The following is a 15,981-nucleotide window of genomic DNA, read 5'->3' as shown; positions in this document are numbered from 1 at the left end:
GCTACCAGGACAGATCCTCAGAAATGTGAACTTCCAGGAACGTAAAGCTGGAGACTTGCTTTACCTTAGTTTCATTGATGTTGACTGGTAGATGTCTCCTGCTGTTGGATTTCCGAAAGTCCACAATAACCTCTTTGGTCTTTGTGGCATTGAGAGTCAGGTTGTTGGGGGCACACCATGCTGCCAGATTACGGATCTCTTCCCTGTAGGCCGATTCGTTGTTGTTGTCGATCTGGCCGACCACGGTGGTGTCATCTGCATACTTGATGAAGATGTTGGAGTTATACAGAGGAGCACAATCGTGGGTGAACAGGGAGTAGAGCAGTGGGCTCAGAACACAGCCCTGCGGGATGCCAGTGTTCAGAATGAGGGTTGAGGATACCTGGTTTCCCAACCTAACAGATTGAGGTCTGTTGGTGAGAAGTCGAGAATCCATCTGCAAGTGGAGGTGCAGATACCCAGGTCACTGAGCTTAGTGATCAGTACAGTGGGGAGGACTGTATTGAACACAGAGCTAAAGTCAATGAACAGCATTCTGATGTAGGTGTTGCTTTTATCCAGGTGGGTGAGAGCAGAATGAAGAGCTGTGGAAACTGCATCCTCTGTTGACCTGTTCGGGCGATAGGCAAACTGGTGTGGGTCCAGTGTAGGTGGTAGGCCCGCAGTGAGGTGATTCAGGACCAGTTTCTCAAAGCGATTGTGACCGAATGAATGAGGTATGGGTGGTGATTGACACTCTTGCCCACCAATCAGTAGCGAGCAGGCACTATTTAGAGCGGGTTGGTTTGAGCCTGGCATGCGTCACGTCCGTATCCTCCCCTTTTTGCGGTTGCTATATTGATTTCAGGTATGTGCTGTTGGTATGTAGCATTGGCTAATTAGTTTTTCTTTGCTTGTTGCACTAATGGCTCGTTTGTGTATCCTTAGCCTGTCTTTTCAGTGTGTGTCCCTGTTGGATGCTGTTTTGGATCTGTTTACTGCCCTCCCTGCAGGTATGAGGAAGTTGTTTAGCAATGTTTAGTTTTAACGCTGGTCGGTTGGCGTGAGTAATGTGCAGTCCTTGAACTTCAGTTTAACAGCAGGTTATTTGAAGGCTGCCTATCCTGAGCGGTGAATTGATTCTCAGGAACTCATCTATCCGCGTTTGGTAAGTTGTTTGGGTCTGTTAGGGGGAATTACGGTATGTAGTTGTGCAATTACTCGTTACTCAAAAAATCATTTATATCTTGTATCATTGTTTGTATTATACGATCCTCTTTTTCGTCCTGGGCGATTATTGCTGCAATTCGGCTTTCCCTCCGCTGCGCGCCGAATGAACAACCTCGGCTTACAACTATTTAAAAGGGGAATTCTGCTGCTGCCATTTGGCTTTTGTGATTGTTTTAACTTGTATTTTCTGGCCTACTTTGAGGTGGAGCAATGTGCCAGTATCGGGGCGGGCTTAAGGACGACGCGGCCGCTCCTTTTGAGTTTTGCATTGTTTTTCTCTTTAAGAGGTGTATATGATGAACCATATTGTGCTTCGGTGACCGTCCATCATATTACGGTGGAATTGTGACCTCGATTTCCTTTTTTATTCATTTTGGTCTGAGATTTATTTTGCTTTTGGTTTCTTTCAGGAGCTGGGGTCCCACGGGTGAAAGGTCTTTGGTGGTGCTATTTCGATGTTTGCAGTGCGACATTTTTTTGACGTGTATGAGTGGGTTTTCTGAATTCACGGTGAGGTGTGTGTGTGTGTGTGTGTGTGTGTGTGGAAGTGTGCTTTTTGATATTTAGTGCTGATCACTCCGGTGGGTAACCCCAGCCCTGTATTTAATGATTCTATTTTGAATCAGTAAATTAAGGGCAGATAATGAAAGAATGCAACAGGAGCAAGTGCCAATTGCGCAACCTGGCCCATTTAATGCTCCTATGTCTCCTATTGTAGATCCACCATTCACTGGTGCTGTTGCCTCTGCAACAGATCGTTTCGTTTTTGTTCCTCGGGATCTTAAGTGTCCGAAATTTAACGGTAGGTATGGCGTTATGATTGAGGAATGGGTGGAGGAGGCTCAGGCCTGCATGCGTCTTTGCCATCTCTCTTTGGTTGATCAAGCATTCTTATTGGTTGATCATTTGGAGGGAGAGGCGAGGGAGGAAATTCGATATCGGCCAAGGGACGAGAGGGAGGATCCAAACAAAATTATTCAGGCGTTGCGCGAATTGTATGGTTGCACAAGTTCGCACGTAGCTCTTCAAGAGTCCTTTTTTTCCAAAAAACAACAGGGTGGGGAGACCTTGTAAGAGTTCTCCCTAGCCCTGTTGAATCTTCTGGAAAAGGTGAAACATCAATCACCCCATTGTATGCCTAATGCGGATAGTTTATTGCAAGATCAATTTGTTGAACATGTGAGTGACGGTGCGCTTCGACGTGAATTGAAACAGTTGGTCCGCCGCCAACCCACTGCTACGTTGTTGGATGTTCGCGGCGAAGCTATTCGCTGGGAACGTGAGGGAATGCCTGGGGGGGCGCGTGGTCGAAGCCAATCAGCTCCTTCCACTCAAAGTATTCAGGACGGGGTACAGGGACATTAGCACACCGGGGGAAGTAGTAACTCGGCGACCTCCGAATTGGGCGAGTTGCGAGAAATGCTGAAAAAGCAACAACAATTATATCAACTTACTCAAAGTGTGGCTCAAATTCAAAATCCTCAGCGTTCGCAATTATCCCGATCTAATCAGATAATTTGTGGAAGGTGTCAGCAACCTGGTCACTTTGCTAGGGATTGCGATGGGGAACGGAGACCTTTTCGCTTTCCACCAGTACGTGCAGCCTCCGCGGTACCGAGAGGTGGGCTGTCACAGTCCAGGCAACTGTCGGAAAACTAGTTCCGCTGAGCTGCAGGGCCACAGCTTGGTCGGGGAAAAGACATGCTCAGGTGTTCTAAATGATGCCCATTTTATGTCTCATTTTATGTCAACGTGTCCACATCTTGACGTGTGTATGGGTGGGGTTATGGTACCTTGCCTGGTGGACACTGGTTCTATGGTGTCCACCATTACGTCCACATAAAGTGTTTCTTGGCAAATTTTGGGTCGTGGGGTCAGGAACAGCTTAGGTCGTGTCATTGTTTACAGCTCGGGGCTGCGAATGGCCTCTCAATTCCTTATATTGGCTATTTAGAACTAGATGTACAACTTTGTGGGCGTGTGGTTTTAGGGTGTGGAGTGCTGGTGGTCAGAGATCCTCTCGGTGGTTTGGGTGCTCAGGTTCCTGGTGTTCTGGGAATGAACGTCCTAAGCCACTGCTCACGGGAGCTCTTTGGTCAGCATGGCACCAATCTTTTTGATTTACCTGTTGTGTCACAGGCCCCTATTTCTGTTGTCCAGGCCTTACAGCATTGCCATCACATAGACATCCAGCTAGTTTCAGATCAGGCGGGTCGAGTTAAGGTGCGTGGACGTCGAGCGTGTCGCATCCCAGGGGGCGCCATGAAATTGGTTGCCGTAAGGTGCTTTGCCCAGTACTCAAGTGGTACAGTATTGTTTGAGCCTCCAGATTCTGGTCTCCCAGGAGGTTTGTTGGCATCTCCTGCTCTGGTCCACGTGCACCATGGCACAGCTTATGTGCCTGTGGTTAATGTGGGTACAATAGATGTAGTGATGTATGCTAGCACGGTCATAGGCACTGTTAACCATGTTCAGGTGGTGAGCTTACCCCCAGAGGTCACTGAAGTTCAGGGGGTTTCAGCTAGGGTGAATACACAAGTTGTGCAGGTCTCCCCTCCTGTACAAGAGCAGATCAGGGCGATTGACTTGTCTGTGTTGTCAGTGGAAGAACAAGGCAAGGTAAGGGTGCTACTACTAGACCGGTATTCATCTGTGTTTTCCATACATGATGGGGATTTGGGATGTACTAATCTCATTTCCCATGACATCCCCTTACTAGATGAGGTCCCTGTGTGCCAGCGGTACAGGCGTATTCCTCCTTCAGAGTATGAGGTAGTAAAGGCTTACTTTAACCAACTTTTGGAGGCTCAGGTAATTAGAGAGAGCTGCAGCCCTTATGCTTCGCCCATCGTTTTGGTTAAAAAGAAGGACGGCATTCTACGCATGTGTGTGGACTACCGTCATTTAAATGCTAAGACCAGGAAGGATGCCTTTCCTCTACCTTGTATCGAGGAGACGTTGGACTCACTGGCAGGGGCACGTTGGTTTTCTACCATGGACCTTGCCAGTGGGTACAATCAGGTCCCTGTTAGTGAGGCAGATAGATCTAAGACAGTGTTTTGTACTCCGTTTGGGATCTTTAAATGGAACAGGATGCCATTTGGCCTTTGCAACGCTCCCAGCACCTTCCAGAGATTAATGGAACGGTTGTTTGGGGACCAACAGTGTCAGTCTCTCCTCTTATACCTGGATGACATTGTTGTTTTCTCCTCATCAGTTGACCAACATCTAGTTTGGATGGAGGTAGTCTTAAGCCGGTTACACAAGGAAGGTTTGAAGGCTAAGTTGTCCAAGTGTGCTTCTTCAAACACGAAGTGCAGTAACTGGGGCATGTGATCCCCTCAGAAGGGGTTTCTACAGACCCAGGCAAGACCCAGACCCTGGTGTTATTACAAGGTGACGTCAGTTCCTGTTTCCTGTTGTTGAACTGTTCACCGGGAATTTTGTTTGTATCGGCGTTTTAAAGTTTTTACAGTTCGTTTTTTCTTGCTTTCATCGCTTTAAAATATCATTTTGATTTCCTGCATCCTTCACTTTCCATTGGCTCCGTCTCAACTATTTTTGCTTTCGGAAGAGCGCTTTTTTCCAGGTTTGAGGGTTTGAAAGCAGTGAGTGGAGGACATTCACCAGAACTACGAACACACACTACAGTAACCACATTAAGGTACGTAATTTCTCTACTATGGCGAACATCCAGTTCACTCAGTGTGTGAAGTGTGACATGTTTAGTCAGTCTTTGTGAGATTTAATATTCATATATGCAAGCACATCATTATGAAAGTGCCTTTTTTTAATAACAAGTTCTCTCGTGTTTTGACAGTTAAAGCTGTTTCCTGTTTTAGGTTCCTGTTTCACTACATGCATACGTGCAGTACGTGTTGGAGCATGTTCCTGATTTGTACAATGATATTCCCTTTCTTTTGTATGACATTTAAATGACCTTTGTAATCTTACACATGCTGTTTTTTTCTTTATCTGTTCCTGTTTTTTGCTTATCTGACCTTACAAATAATAATGCTGAGTTGATGCACATCTCGTAAGAAGAGAGGTCGACTGCCTTCTATTGCGCAATAACCCCCGCCTTTTGGCGCCTCTTGCTACCACTCTGTGTGTATAAATATCGTGCTCTCACATATTTTGTTGAACATTGATCTTGAATAAACCAGACGTGATTTTACTCGTGTGGGTTGTTCTTTCATTGTTCCGGGGTACCTCTACAAGGGCAACAGAGCAAGAACACAGCAATCGGAAAGGAGAACTTTCCAACAGTCTTTCTCTGTTGTCAGCGATAATTTTATATGTGAGAAGTGTAAGCTAGTTTGCTCTTTGACGGAGAAGATCTTAGCATTAGAGGAGCGCATCCAGAGTCTAGAGAGAAGTAGTGAGTGTGAGAGCAGTCTAGGTTCTGCAGGGGAAAGTCTGGATGCCCTAGGTGAAGGTAATATTCCCCCAACTCTGGCATTAGAGCCCTCGCAGCGGGGCGAATGGGTGACGACTCGGCGGCATACTCGCAAAGCCAAAGCTAACGCTAAGGCTCGCCCACGGGAGCACCATTCCTCTCCGCTTCGCGTGTCCAACAGGTTTGCTCTCCTCAGTGAAGCACCCGCTGAGAAACCTGAAAGAGCTCTGGTTTTAGGAGACTCCATTCTGAGGCAGGTGAAATTAGCTAGACCTTTAGGGGCACCAGCAGCACAGGTTATGTGTACACCGGGAGCCAGGGCGCCGGACATAGCAGGTCAGCTTAGATTCTTAGAAAGGCACAGGTTCTCTAAGATAGTTTTTCACGCAGGAGATAATGATATATGCCTTCGACAGTCAGAGGTTACTAAGAGTAATATTATAGAGGTGTTAGCAAAGGCAATGTCTGATGCTGTAATATGCTCTGGCCCCATCTTAATGCGACGTGGCGATGTAGCCTACAGCAGGTTATGGTCGCTGAACTGCTGGATGTCCGAGTGGTGCTCCAAAAATGATGTGGGCTTCATTAATAATTGGAGCATTTTTGAGGGCAAGGCTGGCCTGTTAGGGCGGGACGGTATCCATCCCACCCCGGGAAGGTGCTGCTCTCATTTCTTGTAGTATAGGTAATAGTCTCAGAACAGCACTAGTTAACAAGTGACTGTCTAGAGCCAAGGCCAGGGAGCAGACAGACAGGCTAAACTAACCGTCTGCTAGCTGCACAGAGTCGTCACTCAGGATCCACCATATTGAGACTGTGTCTGTCCCCCGAGCAAAACTAAAATATAGGAATTATCAGAAAGTCTGTTTAAGTAACCTGATTAACATCAAATTAAATAGGACTGAACGCACAGCCAGCACCTCTGATCTAAAAATTGGATTGTTGAATATTAGATCTCTCACGCCAAAAGCGCTTACTATAAACAAAATTATTACCGACCAGGAGTTTAATATAATGTGTTTGACAGAAACATGAATTAAATCAAATGAATATGTAGCATTAAATGAGGCGAGTCCTCCTGGGTATAGTTACATACACCAACCCCGTCTGAATGGCAGAGGAGGTGGAGTAGCCGCTATTTATAATAATAATCTAAACGTCACACAAAAGACTAAACAAAAATGTAAAACATTTGAAGTTCTTTACACCAACATAAAATATTCAGTGTCCGAAAGCAGGTCAAGTCAGTTAATTCCACTAAATATTATTTATAGACCCCCAGGGCCCTACTCTGATTTTTTAATAGAATTTGCAGATTTCATCACAAATGTAGCTACTTCTTTAGACAAAGCATTAATTGTTGGTGACTTTAATATTCATTTTGATAATCAGGAAGACTCCTTAAGAGCAGCAGTTGTGTCCATTCTAGATTCAGTTGGAATTAATCAGAATGTTATAGGACCCACTCATAGTGGTGGGCACACTCTCGATTTGTTGTTAACATTGGGATCAAAAATAAAAAACTTAGTCATAATTCCACAGTCTGAAGCAATTTCAAACCATTATCTAATCTCATTTAAAATTTGCCTCAGTCATTGCATTTCTACTTTACCATGTTACCGTGTAAGCGTACTTTCACGTCAGCTACAGCAGCACGCTTTATTAATAATCTCCCCGAAATTACGATATTAGATAGATCTCTGTCAGACCCCGCAGAGCTCGACTGGGCCACTGAACATCTAGAAACAACGTTACGTTACATCCTTCAAAGTGGCAGTTATCCACCCCCTATTAAGAAACCTGACCTTGACCCATGTCAGTTGTTCAACTACAGACCAATATCAAATCTCCCCTTTATATCCAAAATTTTAGAAAAGGTTGTAGCACAGCAGTTCTGCTCACATCTGCTTATGAATACCATTTCTGAAATGTATCAGTCAGGATTTCTGCCTCATCATAGCACAGAGACGGCGCTAGTTAAGGTGGTAAATGACCTGTTATTGACCTCTGATCAGGGTTTTGTCTCCTTACTCGTTTTGCTCGACCTTAGTGCAGCTTTTGACACCATTGATCACACTATACTGCTTGCTAGACTTGAGAACATTGTTGGAATAAAGGGAACAGCTCTCTCTTGGCTTAGGTCTTATTTGACTGATCGCTATCAGTTTGCTGATGTAAATGGTGAGTTCTCCACACTCTATGAGTTAAAGTTTGGTGTTCCTCAAGGATCTGTCTTAGGCCCACTGCTTTTCTCTTTATATATGCTGCCTCTTGGTGAAATCATTTATAAACATGGGATTCGCTTCCATTGCTATGCTGATGACACACAGCTGTATATTTCAGCAAAGCCAGATAACCGAGATCAGCTTAACAATGTTGAGAAGTGTGTGAAGGACATTAGACAGTGGATGCTTAATAACTTTCTTCTGCTCAACTCAGATAAGACGGAAGTACTTTTACTAGGACCACATGCAGCTAGAAGTAAACTTTCCGATTACGTAGCATCTCTGGATGGTGTTTCTGTTTCAGCATATACGGCTGTATAAATAAGCTTCAGTTAGTTCAGAATGCAGCAGCAAGAGTCCTCACTAGATCTAGGAAATACGACCACATCACCTCTGTTTTAATCAATTTACACTGGCTCCCAATCAAATCTCGCATTGATTATAAAATATTACTACTGACGTATAAAGCACTTAACGGTCTCGCACCGCAGTATCTGAGTGAACTTCTGTACCAGTATGATCCTCCACACCTACTTAGATCAAAAGGTGCTGGCTATCTGTTGGTTCCTCAAATAATAAAGACTACAGCAGGTTGGAAGGGATCTCTGGGATAAGAGACGACCCACCACACCACCGTCAACAAACCCGAGTGAACGTGTGAATGTGAGGGGACGACAGCATACAAATATACCATCTGCCATCTTTCTCTTATAAAGCCCCACAGTTATGGAACAGCCTTCCAACCAGTGTTCGGGACTCGGACACAGTCTCAGTGTTCAAGTCGGGGTTGAAAACGTATTTATTTAGTCAAACCTTTTATCAGTAGATTTTTCTTAGATAAAGGCTCAGATCTGGAGGGAACATGGATATAGAGTGTTTGGTGAACTTTGGCATATTTGTATGCTGTCGTCCCCTCACATTCACACGTTCACTCGGGTTTGTTGACGGTGGTGTGGTGGGTCGTCTCTTATCCCAGAGATCCTTCATGTCTGTGTTACCTTCTGGTTCTCCCTTTTAGTTATGCTGCCATAGCGAGTCTTGCCGGAGTCCAAACTGCACAGTGACATTAACTTTCATACACCGATAGGGACACTTAATAATCCATATCCTTCTCTCTCTCTCTCTCTCTCTCTCTCTCTCTCTCTCTCTCTCTCTCTCTCTCTCGGTCGAGTTAAACATGCTCCTGAGGCTCCAGTGACCACTGTTCCTGCCCCTCTCCCCTCCGTGGATCTTCACACTTCTGTGCAGCTTGGGACGGTCTCTTATCAACACCTTGGGTGGTTCCATGAAATTCGGAGTAGAACGGGTGCTTTGAGGATGGATTGGACTGTAGTTGGTGTCGGCGGTCTGCTGCACTGACTCGGGAGTGCAGTTTGCTTCTGATCATCATCACTGCACCCCGCAGCATTGTATATCTGCTTCAAATGGACATTTGGTGCAACCCAGATGAGGATGGGTTCCCTCTTGAGTCTGGTTCCTCTCAAGGTTTCTTTCTCAGGGAGTTATTCCTTGCCACAGCCATCTCAGGGAGTTATTCCTTGCCACAGTTGCTCATCAGGGACAAACATACTTACAAAGAACATTTTTACGTTTAATCACCACATTATCTGCGTAAAGCTGCTTTGAGACAATGTTCATTGTTAAAAGCGCTATACAAATAAAAATAAATTGAATTGAATTGAAGATTGAGGCCGTTTCGCACTGGCCTCAGCCAACCAGTGTTGCAGGTTTGCGGTAATTTTTGGGGTTTGCTAGCTACTACCGCCGTTTTGTGGAGGGGTTTGCGAGGCTGGCTGCCCCCCTCCACAGGTTGGTGGCAGAGCTGGCAACCCCAAAGCTTTCAAAGTCTGGGTCCCGTGAGTTTGCTGAGGCATGGTATACAGAGTGTCAGAGTAGCTTCGAGGATTAAAAGGGTAGACTTACCACAGCCCCTGTGCTCGCCTATGGCGACTTTTCACTTCCTTTTATCCTGGAGGTGGACGCCAGCTATGGGGGGCTAGGGGCGGTCCTCTCACAAGAGCAACAAGGTAAGGTGCATCCCATAGCTTATGGTAGCGCAATACTTTAAACTACAGTTCTATGAAGCTGGAGTTTCTTGCGCTCAAGTGGGCCATGATTGGGAAGTTCCGGGAGTACCTGCTGGGACACAAGTAGTCTACACCGATAATAACCCTCTTAGCTACCTGACCTCAGCTAAGTTTGATGCAATGGAACAGCGTTGGGCTGCACAGTTGGCAGCCTTTGACTTTGAGCTTAAGTATAGATCAGGTAAGAGCAACCGCAATGCTGATGCCTTGTCACGCCAGAACTCACCTGCTGTGGAGGTTCAGGATTTGTGCCCAGGTGTATCTGTTCCTGCTGCATTGCGTCAAGTCGACCAAGGCGGATTGGTGACTCAGGTAAACCAGATTGTATCCTTTCCTGGTTATTCCATCAGTGATATGTCTGCTCAGCAGCAGGCCGACCCAGTTATTGGAGAGCTGCTGGTGTTCTGGAGGCGGAAATTGCTGCCTAGCTTGAGGAGCGTAAGAAACTTTCTAGGCCCGCTGTGCTTTTGTTTCGGCAGTGGGATCGTCTGGTGGAGAAGGAGGGGGTGCTTTATCGTTGGGTGTCCTCCAAGTGCTATTGCCGGTGGACATGAAACCCGAGGTGTTGACGCAATTACACCAACTGCACGGGCACCAGGTGACTCATGTGGTCCTTGTGGGCGACCGCGGACACCCCTGCTCTAAAACATACAACATCGCAGGTCTCACCACAGTGCTATGAACTTTCTCGTTTACTCTTGTTGATACCCTTCTATCACAGATTACTCTTGCTATCATTCTTCTCCACCCACTCCACCCTGCCTGCACTCTTTTATTCACTTCTCTAACACAGCAGTCCCCAAACTTAATGAGTATTATTGAGTTGAATTTGATTTCTATTACAATTATGGGCCCAAAACATTCTGTTCAACTGCCTAAAAAATAAATGTGTAAATAAGGTCAGTATAATTAGAGTCTGGAGTTTCTTCATCATTTATTTCTCTTCAAATGTTCTGCTTGCCTTTGAACTGATGCTAAACTGTATTTTGGTGATCAGTAGAAACACCAAGTGCTGTTCAAAACTCCGTGTTTGACCAGTTAAGTTTTTATCCTCATAAATAAAAAAAAAATGACTGATTTTTTTTAAATGTAGTTCAGCAAAAATGTATATATTTGACTTTGAAATCTAGTGTTACAGTACAAGTTACAGTACAAGTCTCCCCAAATGGAAATACTATAACCATTTATTTCTTTACAGTCCACCATTGGCCATAATGCTAATGTCCCTGGGACCATGACCGGAACATGAATCATTGACTCTCCTCAGGTTTGGGACTCACTAAACTCTCAAAGAAAAATTTTCATTGTATGAAAGAATATCTGCAATTTGAAAAAGACCTAATATGTAGCTGGGAAAGAGGAAAAAAACACTAAAGAAACTGAACCGAGTTGAGTCGAGTTCATAATCTATTAATTCTGTAAACCTGCTTTAGGACAATTTCCATTGTTAAAATCACCATGCAAATATAACAATGAATTTTAATTAAGTTAAAGCATGTTGATTACTTCATCTGATTCTTACTCATCCATGATACTGGCAAAGTGATGTGTTGTGTAATGTGAGTTCTATTCAAACAAAAGCAGATGCAGTGCAGATAAAAATGTTTTATTAATACAAATAGCAAAAAGTTCAAATTGAATTCCAAAAGCAAGAACATAATCCAGGAGTGGGTCGAGTGGCTGGCAAGCACAATACTAGGACATAAGAAATAGTTATTTTGTGAAGTACACATGAATCACAACAGAGTATTTAAACACAAATTAATCAAAAAGTAAACTCCAAACAGATATGAAGTGAGGGAAGTGATGAATCACAAGAAAAGCAAGGTTTAGATGTAACATGCACATGTTGCATGTAAACACAAAAATCAGGGAAGCACACAGATCTGATATGAGACAAATAAAAAATGTACATAAATATGTTTCAGATGTTGTGTTCCTCTCGAATCCCAAAATGGAGTTGCAAAGTATTTCTCCAACTGTTTCATTTTTAATTAAATTTACTTTTTTCACACTTTTGTTGCCCCGTCCCAACTTTTTTTGATACATGTTTCAGTATTTTTTAATTCCTTAAAATGGTTCATTTCCTCAGTTTAAACATGTGATATGTTTTCTATGTTCCACTGTGAATTAAATATGGGTTTATGAGATTTGAAAATCATTGCGTTCTGCTTTTATTTACATTTTACACAGCGTCCCAACCTTTATTTGGTTGGAATTTGGTTGTAACATGCAATGGATTTTAAGAAATGCTAAGTAAAAACAATAAAATGAATTTTACTGACAAACCACAGACATTAGTATACAGTATAGTATGATTTAGTATACAGCATTGTTACATGCAGGCTTGGCATCAGATGTTGTGGGATTAATCAAAGAAGACTTAAAAAAATCAGAGGTACAATAAGAAACAGTCAAAAAAATAAATGTTAGCAAGTGAGTAATACAGAGGCAAAACATCTGCTGGGGAAAAAAACACTGCACCAGCATTTTAATCTTATCTTAATCATATTTGCTTTATGGGACTGTCAGATTCTGGTAGACTGAATTTGATTGATTATCAGTATTGGATGAATTCTGGTAGATTGTGTCTGACTGCTCGGTGGTTGGGTCTGGAGTCTTGCATACAGATTTGGGTAAATTGGTGTTTACTGTTTCTTGAAGAGAATAAAATTTGGACAATTTTCATAAACATCACTTGTCTGAAATAGGAAAAAAAAACATTAAAATGTTATATATTATAATAGTTTATTAGGTGAAGATTAAGTAAAACTATGGGAGAAACCTTTATGTTTGGTTTAAATAAATAAAAAATAAATGTCATTGCCTCATTAGTTATGTATAAGAGGTGTGTGTTATTGGTGTGACTGTGTGAAGTGAGTTACTGTTGTTTTAATTTTGGGTACAAAGAACAGCAACTGTTAAGCAGGTCATCATAAAGGTTGAAAATGAAAGTTTTTTTTTTTACCTGGGCAAGATACATTTTTGCTCAGTTAAAAAAAAACAATCAGACACATTTGCAAAGCGCTTCACATTTCTCAAACCACAGCGTCCGAGAGGTGTGAAGCACTTTGCAAAATGTGTACCTGCTTTTAAATAAACTGCAGCCTCCATGTCAGAACTGTATAGGTTAAAAAACAAATTTTTCGTCGTTCTTTTTTTTGATAGCCAAGGAGTGTCTTTATTAACGATCAAAGTGCTGAGCAGGACAGTGATGTGATGTACATGCTCATGCAATGGCATGAAATATTATAAAAAAGAAAATAATTCTAATTTACAGAGGCTCAAAAGGTGAGTGCTAATGTGTTATCTGGCTTTTATATTAGACTTAAATTTCTATTTTCACACAGACATTCATCTAGTATAAATCTTGTTGCCACTGTCCAAAGTGAAAACATGAAAAAAAAAAAATTATATATATATATATATATATATATATATATATATATATATATATATATATATATATATATATATATATATATATATATATACACAGTTGTGTTCAAAATTATTTAACCCCCACTGAAATTGATTGTTTTGGTCGGTTTGACATTGATTATGATCATTCAGTCATCCTGCTTACAATTAAATCAAAGAGGCACGTGTAGGTCAGACAAATATAACATAACATTTATAATGAAATAACCACAAATGTCTTTTCTGATCTCACATCATTATCAGTTTTATTCAACCCCCAAGTGACATTCAATCTTAGTACTTAGTACAACATCCTTTTACAGTTATAACAGCTTTTAAACGTGAAGCATAGCTTGACACAAGTGTCTTGCAGCGATCTACGGGTATCTTCACCCATTCATCATGGGCAAAAGCCTCCAGTTCAGTCACATTCTTAGGCTTGCGCACTGCAACTGCTTTCTTTAAGTCCCACCAGAGGTTCTCAATCGGATTTAAGTCTGGTGACTGCGATGGCCACTTCAAAATGTTCCAGCCTTTAATCTGCAACCATGCTCTAGTGGACTTGGAGTGATGCTTCCTATGGTGTCTCTTGGTATGTTTAACATCTTTGCAATCTTCTTATAGCCATTGCCCTTCCTGTGAAGAGTAATCACCTGTTCTCTTGTCTTCCTGGACCATTCTCTTGACCTCACCATGTTTGTAACCACACCAGTAAATGTCTAGAAGGAGCTGAGTATCACAGTCATTTTAAAGCTGCCTAATTGGTGCTTATTAGGCTTTATTGCTGCTCCCTGATATCCACAGGTGTTTTCAATACCTGATTGAAAACACTTCATTGAACCTCTGTTCTTCAGAGTGGTAGTCTTTAAGGGGTTGAATAATTATGTCAATGAAGAATTCACAAAAGAAACATTTACTACTGTATTACAAAACTAATTGATGTCATTTTAGTTGCATATGGTTCTTTAAGAAGTCCTTGTAGGATTTCATTCTGAATACAATTACAAATGTACACTAAATTCCCTAAAACCATTTACAGCATTGGGGGTTGAATAATTTTGAACACAACTGTATATATATATATATATATATATATATATATATATATATATATATATATATATATATATGGATTTATGGATTTTTCTGGGTTTTCGGTTTCACATACTTCAAGCCAAAAAAACACTGAGCCCCATAACATAAGACCAATGAAATTGCCGAACGGTTTAAGGTGAACCAATGAAACTCTTTATATTAAATCAGATGCGCTCCCACTGAATCGGGCCGCACCACATCATAAATATGGATGATGTTCCTCTGACGTTTGACTTGCCGCTCACTCGGACTGTCTACAGGAAATGCGAATCATTCGTCACGCTGAAAACAACGGGCATGAAAACACACTTCACCTGTGTTCTGAGCTGCAGGGCATCGGGAGAAAAGATTCACCGGTGGTGAAATTGTTGTGAAAGGAAGAAAGAAGACAGTGAACTTGGTAGGCTACTGTTTAGATACAAGCCGTGTAACAGACACTGTCTTTCGTTAAAGCCTATGTAAAGTTCATTAGTTTCAGTGTAGAAACCTGCGGTATAGACAGGTGTGGCATATTCATGTTCAAAATAAAAATCTTGGTCAAATTCAGTGGGTGCAGCTTATATTTGGGTGCGTTTAATAGTTCAGGAATTACTGTATATATATATAAAATATGACTCATTTACAGTATGGATGCAGGTCTACATACCATTGGATGAGCGAGCAGTGGTTTTGTGGTGAACCTTCTCTGTTGGAGTAACTGCAAAAAGTGATATGATGAATGACATGACAGAAATATAATAAAGAAGAGCTATATAATAAAGTCATTATAATAAAATATAATAAAGAAGTAAACTATTGTGTGAGATTATTTTAATATCCTCTGTGTAAAACTCACCCATTTTAACCAGCAGTTGAAGCTTTGTGTAAATATCTCTTAATGGCCCAGACCGCTCGATCCCACACCAGTAAGTCTTTGCATCCTCTGCTCTCAGATCAGTGATGGTGATGGTAAAGATTTTGGCTGTTGTGTCGTCATACAGAGAGAATCTGGTGTCTTTAGCAGGAGATTTAGACTGAACAGGAATGTCTTTGATTCTAGGCCAATGGGGACATTCACCTCTGCAGAGATACTTGTTGTTTTCTTCATATCCAGAATCATAGTGACATTTAATCTGAACTGATCTTCCTCTGTATCCAGTTACTGTAGTTACAGCATCAGATATACACAGTGGAATGAAATGTAATCCAGGATGATTGTGCAACATATAAGACCAAAATGAACATCAGTAAACTGGAATATTTAAGTACAAACATTGTGACAAGAGTATCAGAAGATCCAGGTACAACAAAATACATAAAAGAACCAATACACATATTTTAAACTATAAACACATTTCATTCATTAAAAAAAAATGTGTGTGTATTAGGACAAAAGCACATCACCCTTGAGTTTAATTTATTCTTTAACATTTTCTTACTAACTAAGATTCAAACTTGTGTAACACACAGATCCCACAATTTAAAGTGTTGGGGATCCTCCTGCCATGCCCTCTCCGTGGTTCTCCCTCAGCTGCTTACAGCGCTAATCGCTGAAACCTGTTCCGCA

At 42.0% G+C, this 15,981-nt stretch overlaps 2 protein-coding genes and 1 long non-coding RNA gene across 12 annotated transcripts in view; 1 reads left to right on the top strand and 2 right to left on the bottom strand.

Annotated features, from left to right (window-relative positions):
* Window positions 1-15,981, bottom strand: part of LOC124378402 (CMRF35-like molecule 5) — a 129,226-nt gene that overhangs the window by 67,395 nt on the left and 45,850 nt on the right. The window lies entirely within an intron of this gene.
* LOC124378344 (polymeric immunoglobulin receptor-like) overlaps window positions 1-15,981 on the bottom strand; it is a 90,302-nt gene that overhangs the window by 57,823 nt on the left and 16,498 nt on the right. For all 9 annotated transcript variants that reach the window (XR_006924207.1, XM_046837955.1, XM_046837953.1 and 6 more), the window contains 2 exons: window positions 15,271-15,576; window positions 15,082-15,132 (listed from right to left, as the gene is read on the bottom strand). Coding sequence is in view for 8 of the 9 variants with exons in the window: in XM_046837955.1 (XP_046693911.1) it covers window positions 15,082-15,132; window positions 15,271-15,576 (357 nt within the window). In the remaining variant the exon portion in view is untranslated. The remainder of the gene's footprint in view (window positions 1-15,081; window positions 15,133-15,270; window positions 15,577-15,981) is intronic.
* LOC124378466 lies at window positions 812-1,128 on the top strand. The gene is made up of 3 exons (XR_006924224.1): window positions 812-847; window positions 928-992; window positions 1,072-1,128. It is a non-coding gene; the product is annotated as an uncharacterized LOC124378466 (long non-coding RNA).

The sequence above is a fragment of the Silurus meridionalis genome, chromosome 24 (assembly GCF_014805685.1).
Source record: "Silurus meridionalis isolate SWU-2019-XX chromosome 24, ASM1480568v1, whole genome shotgun sequence".
In the NCBI taxonomy this organism is placed as follows: Eukaryota; Metazoa; Chordata; class Actinopteri; order Siluriformes; family Siluridae; genus Silurus; species Silurus meridionalis.
This window is presented reverse-complemented; position numbering and strand designations above follow the sequence as displayed.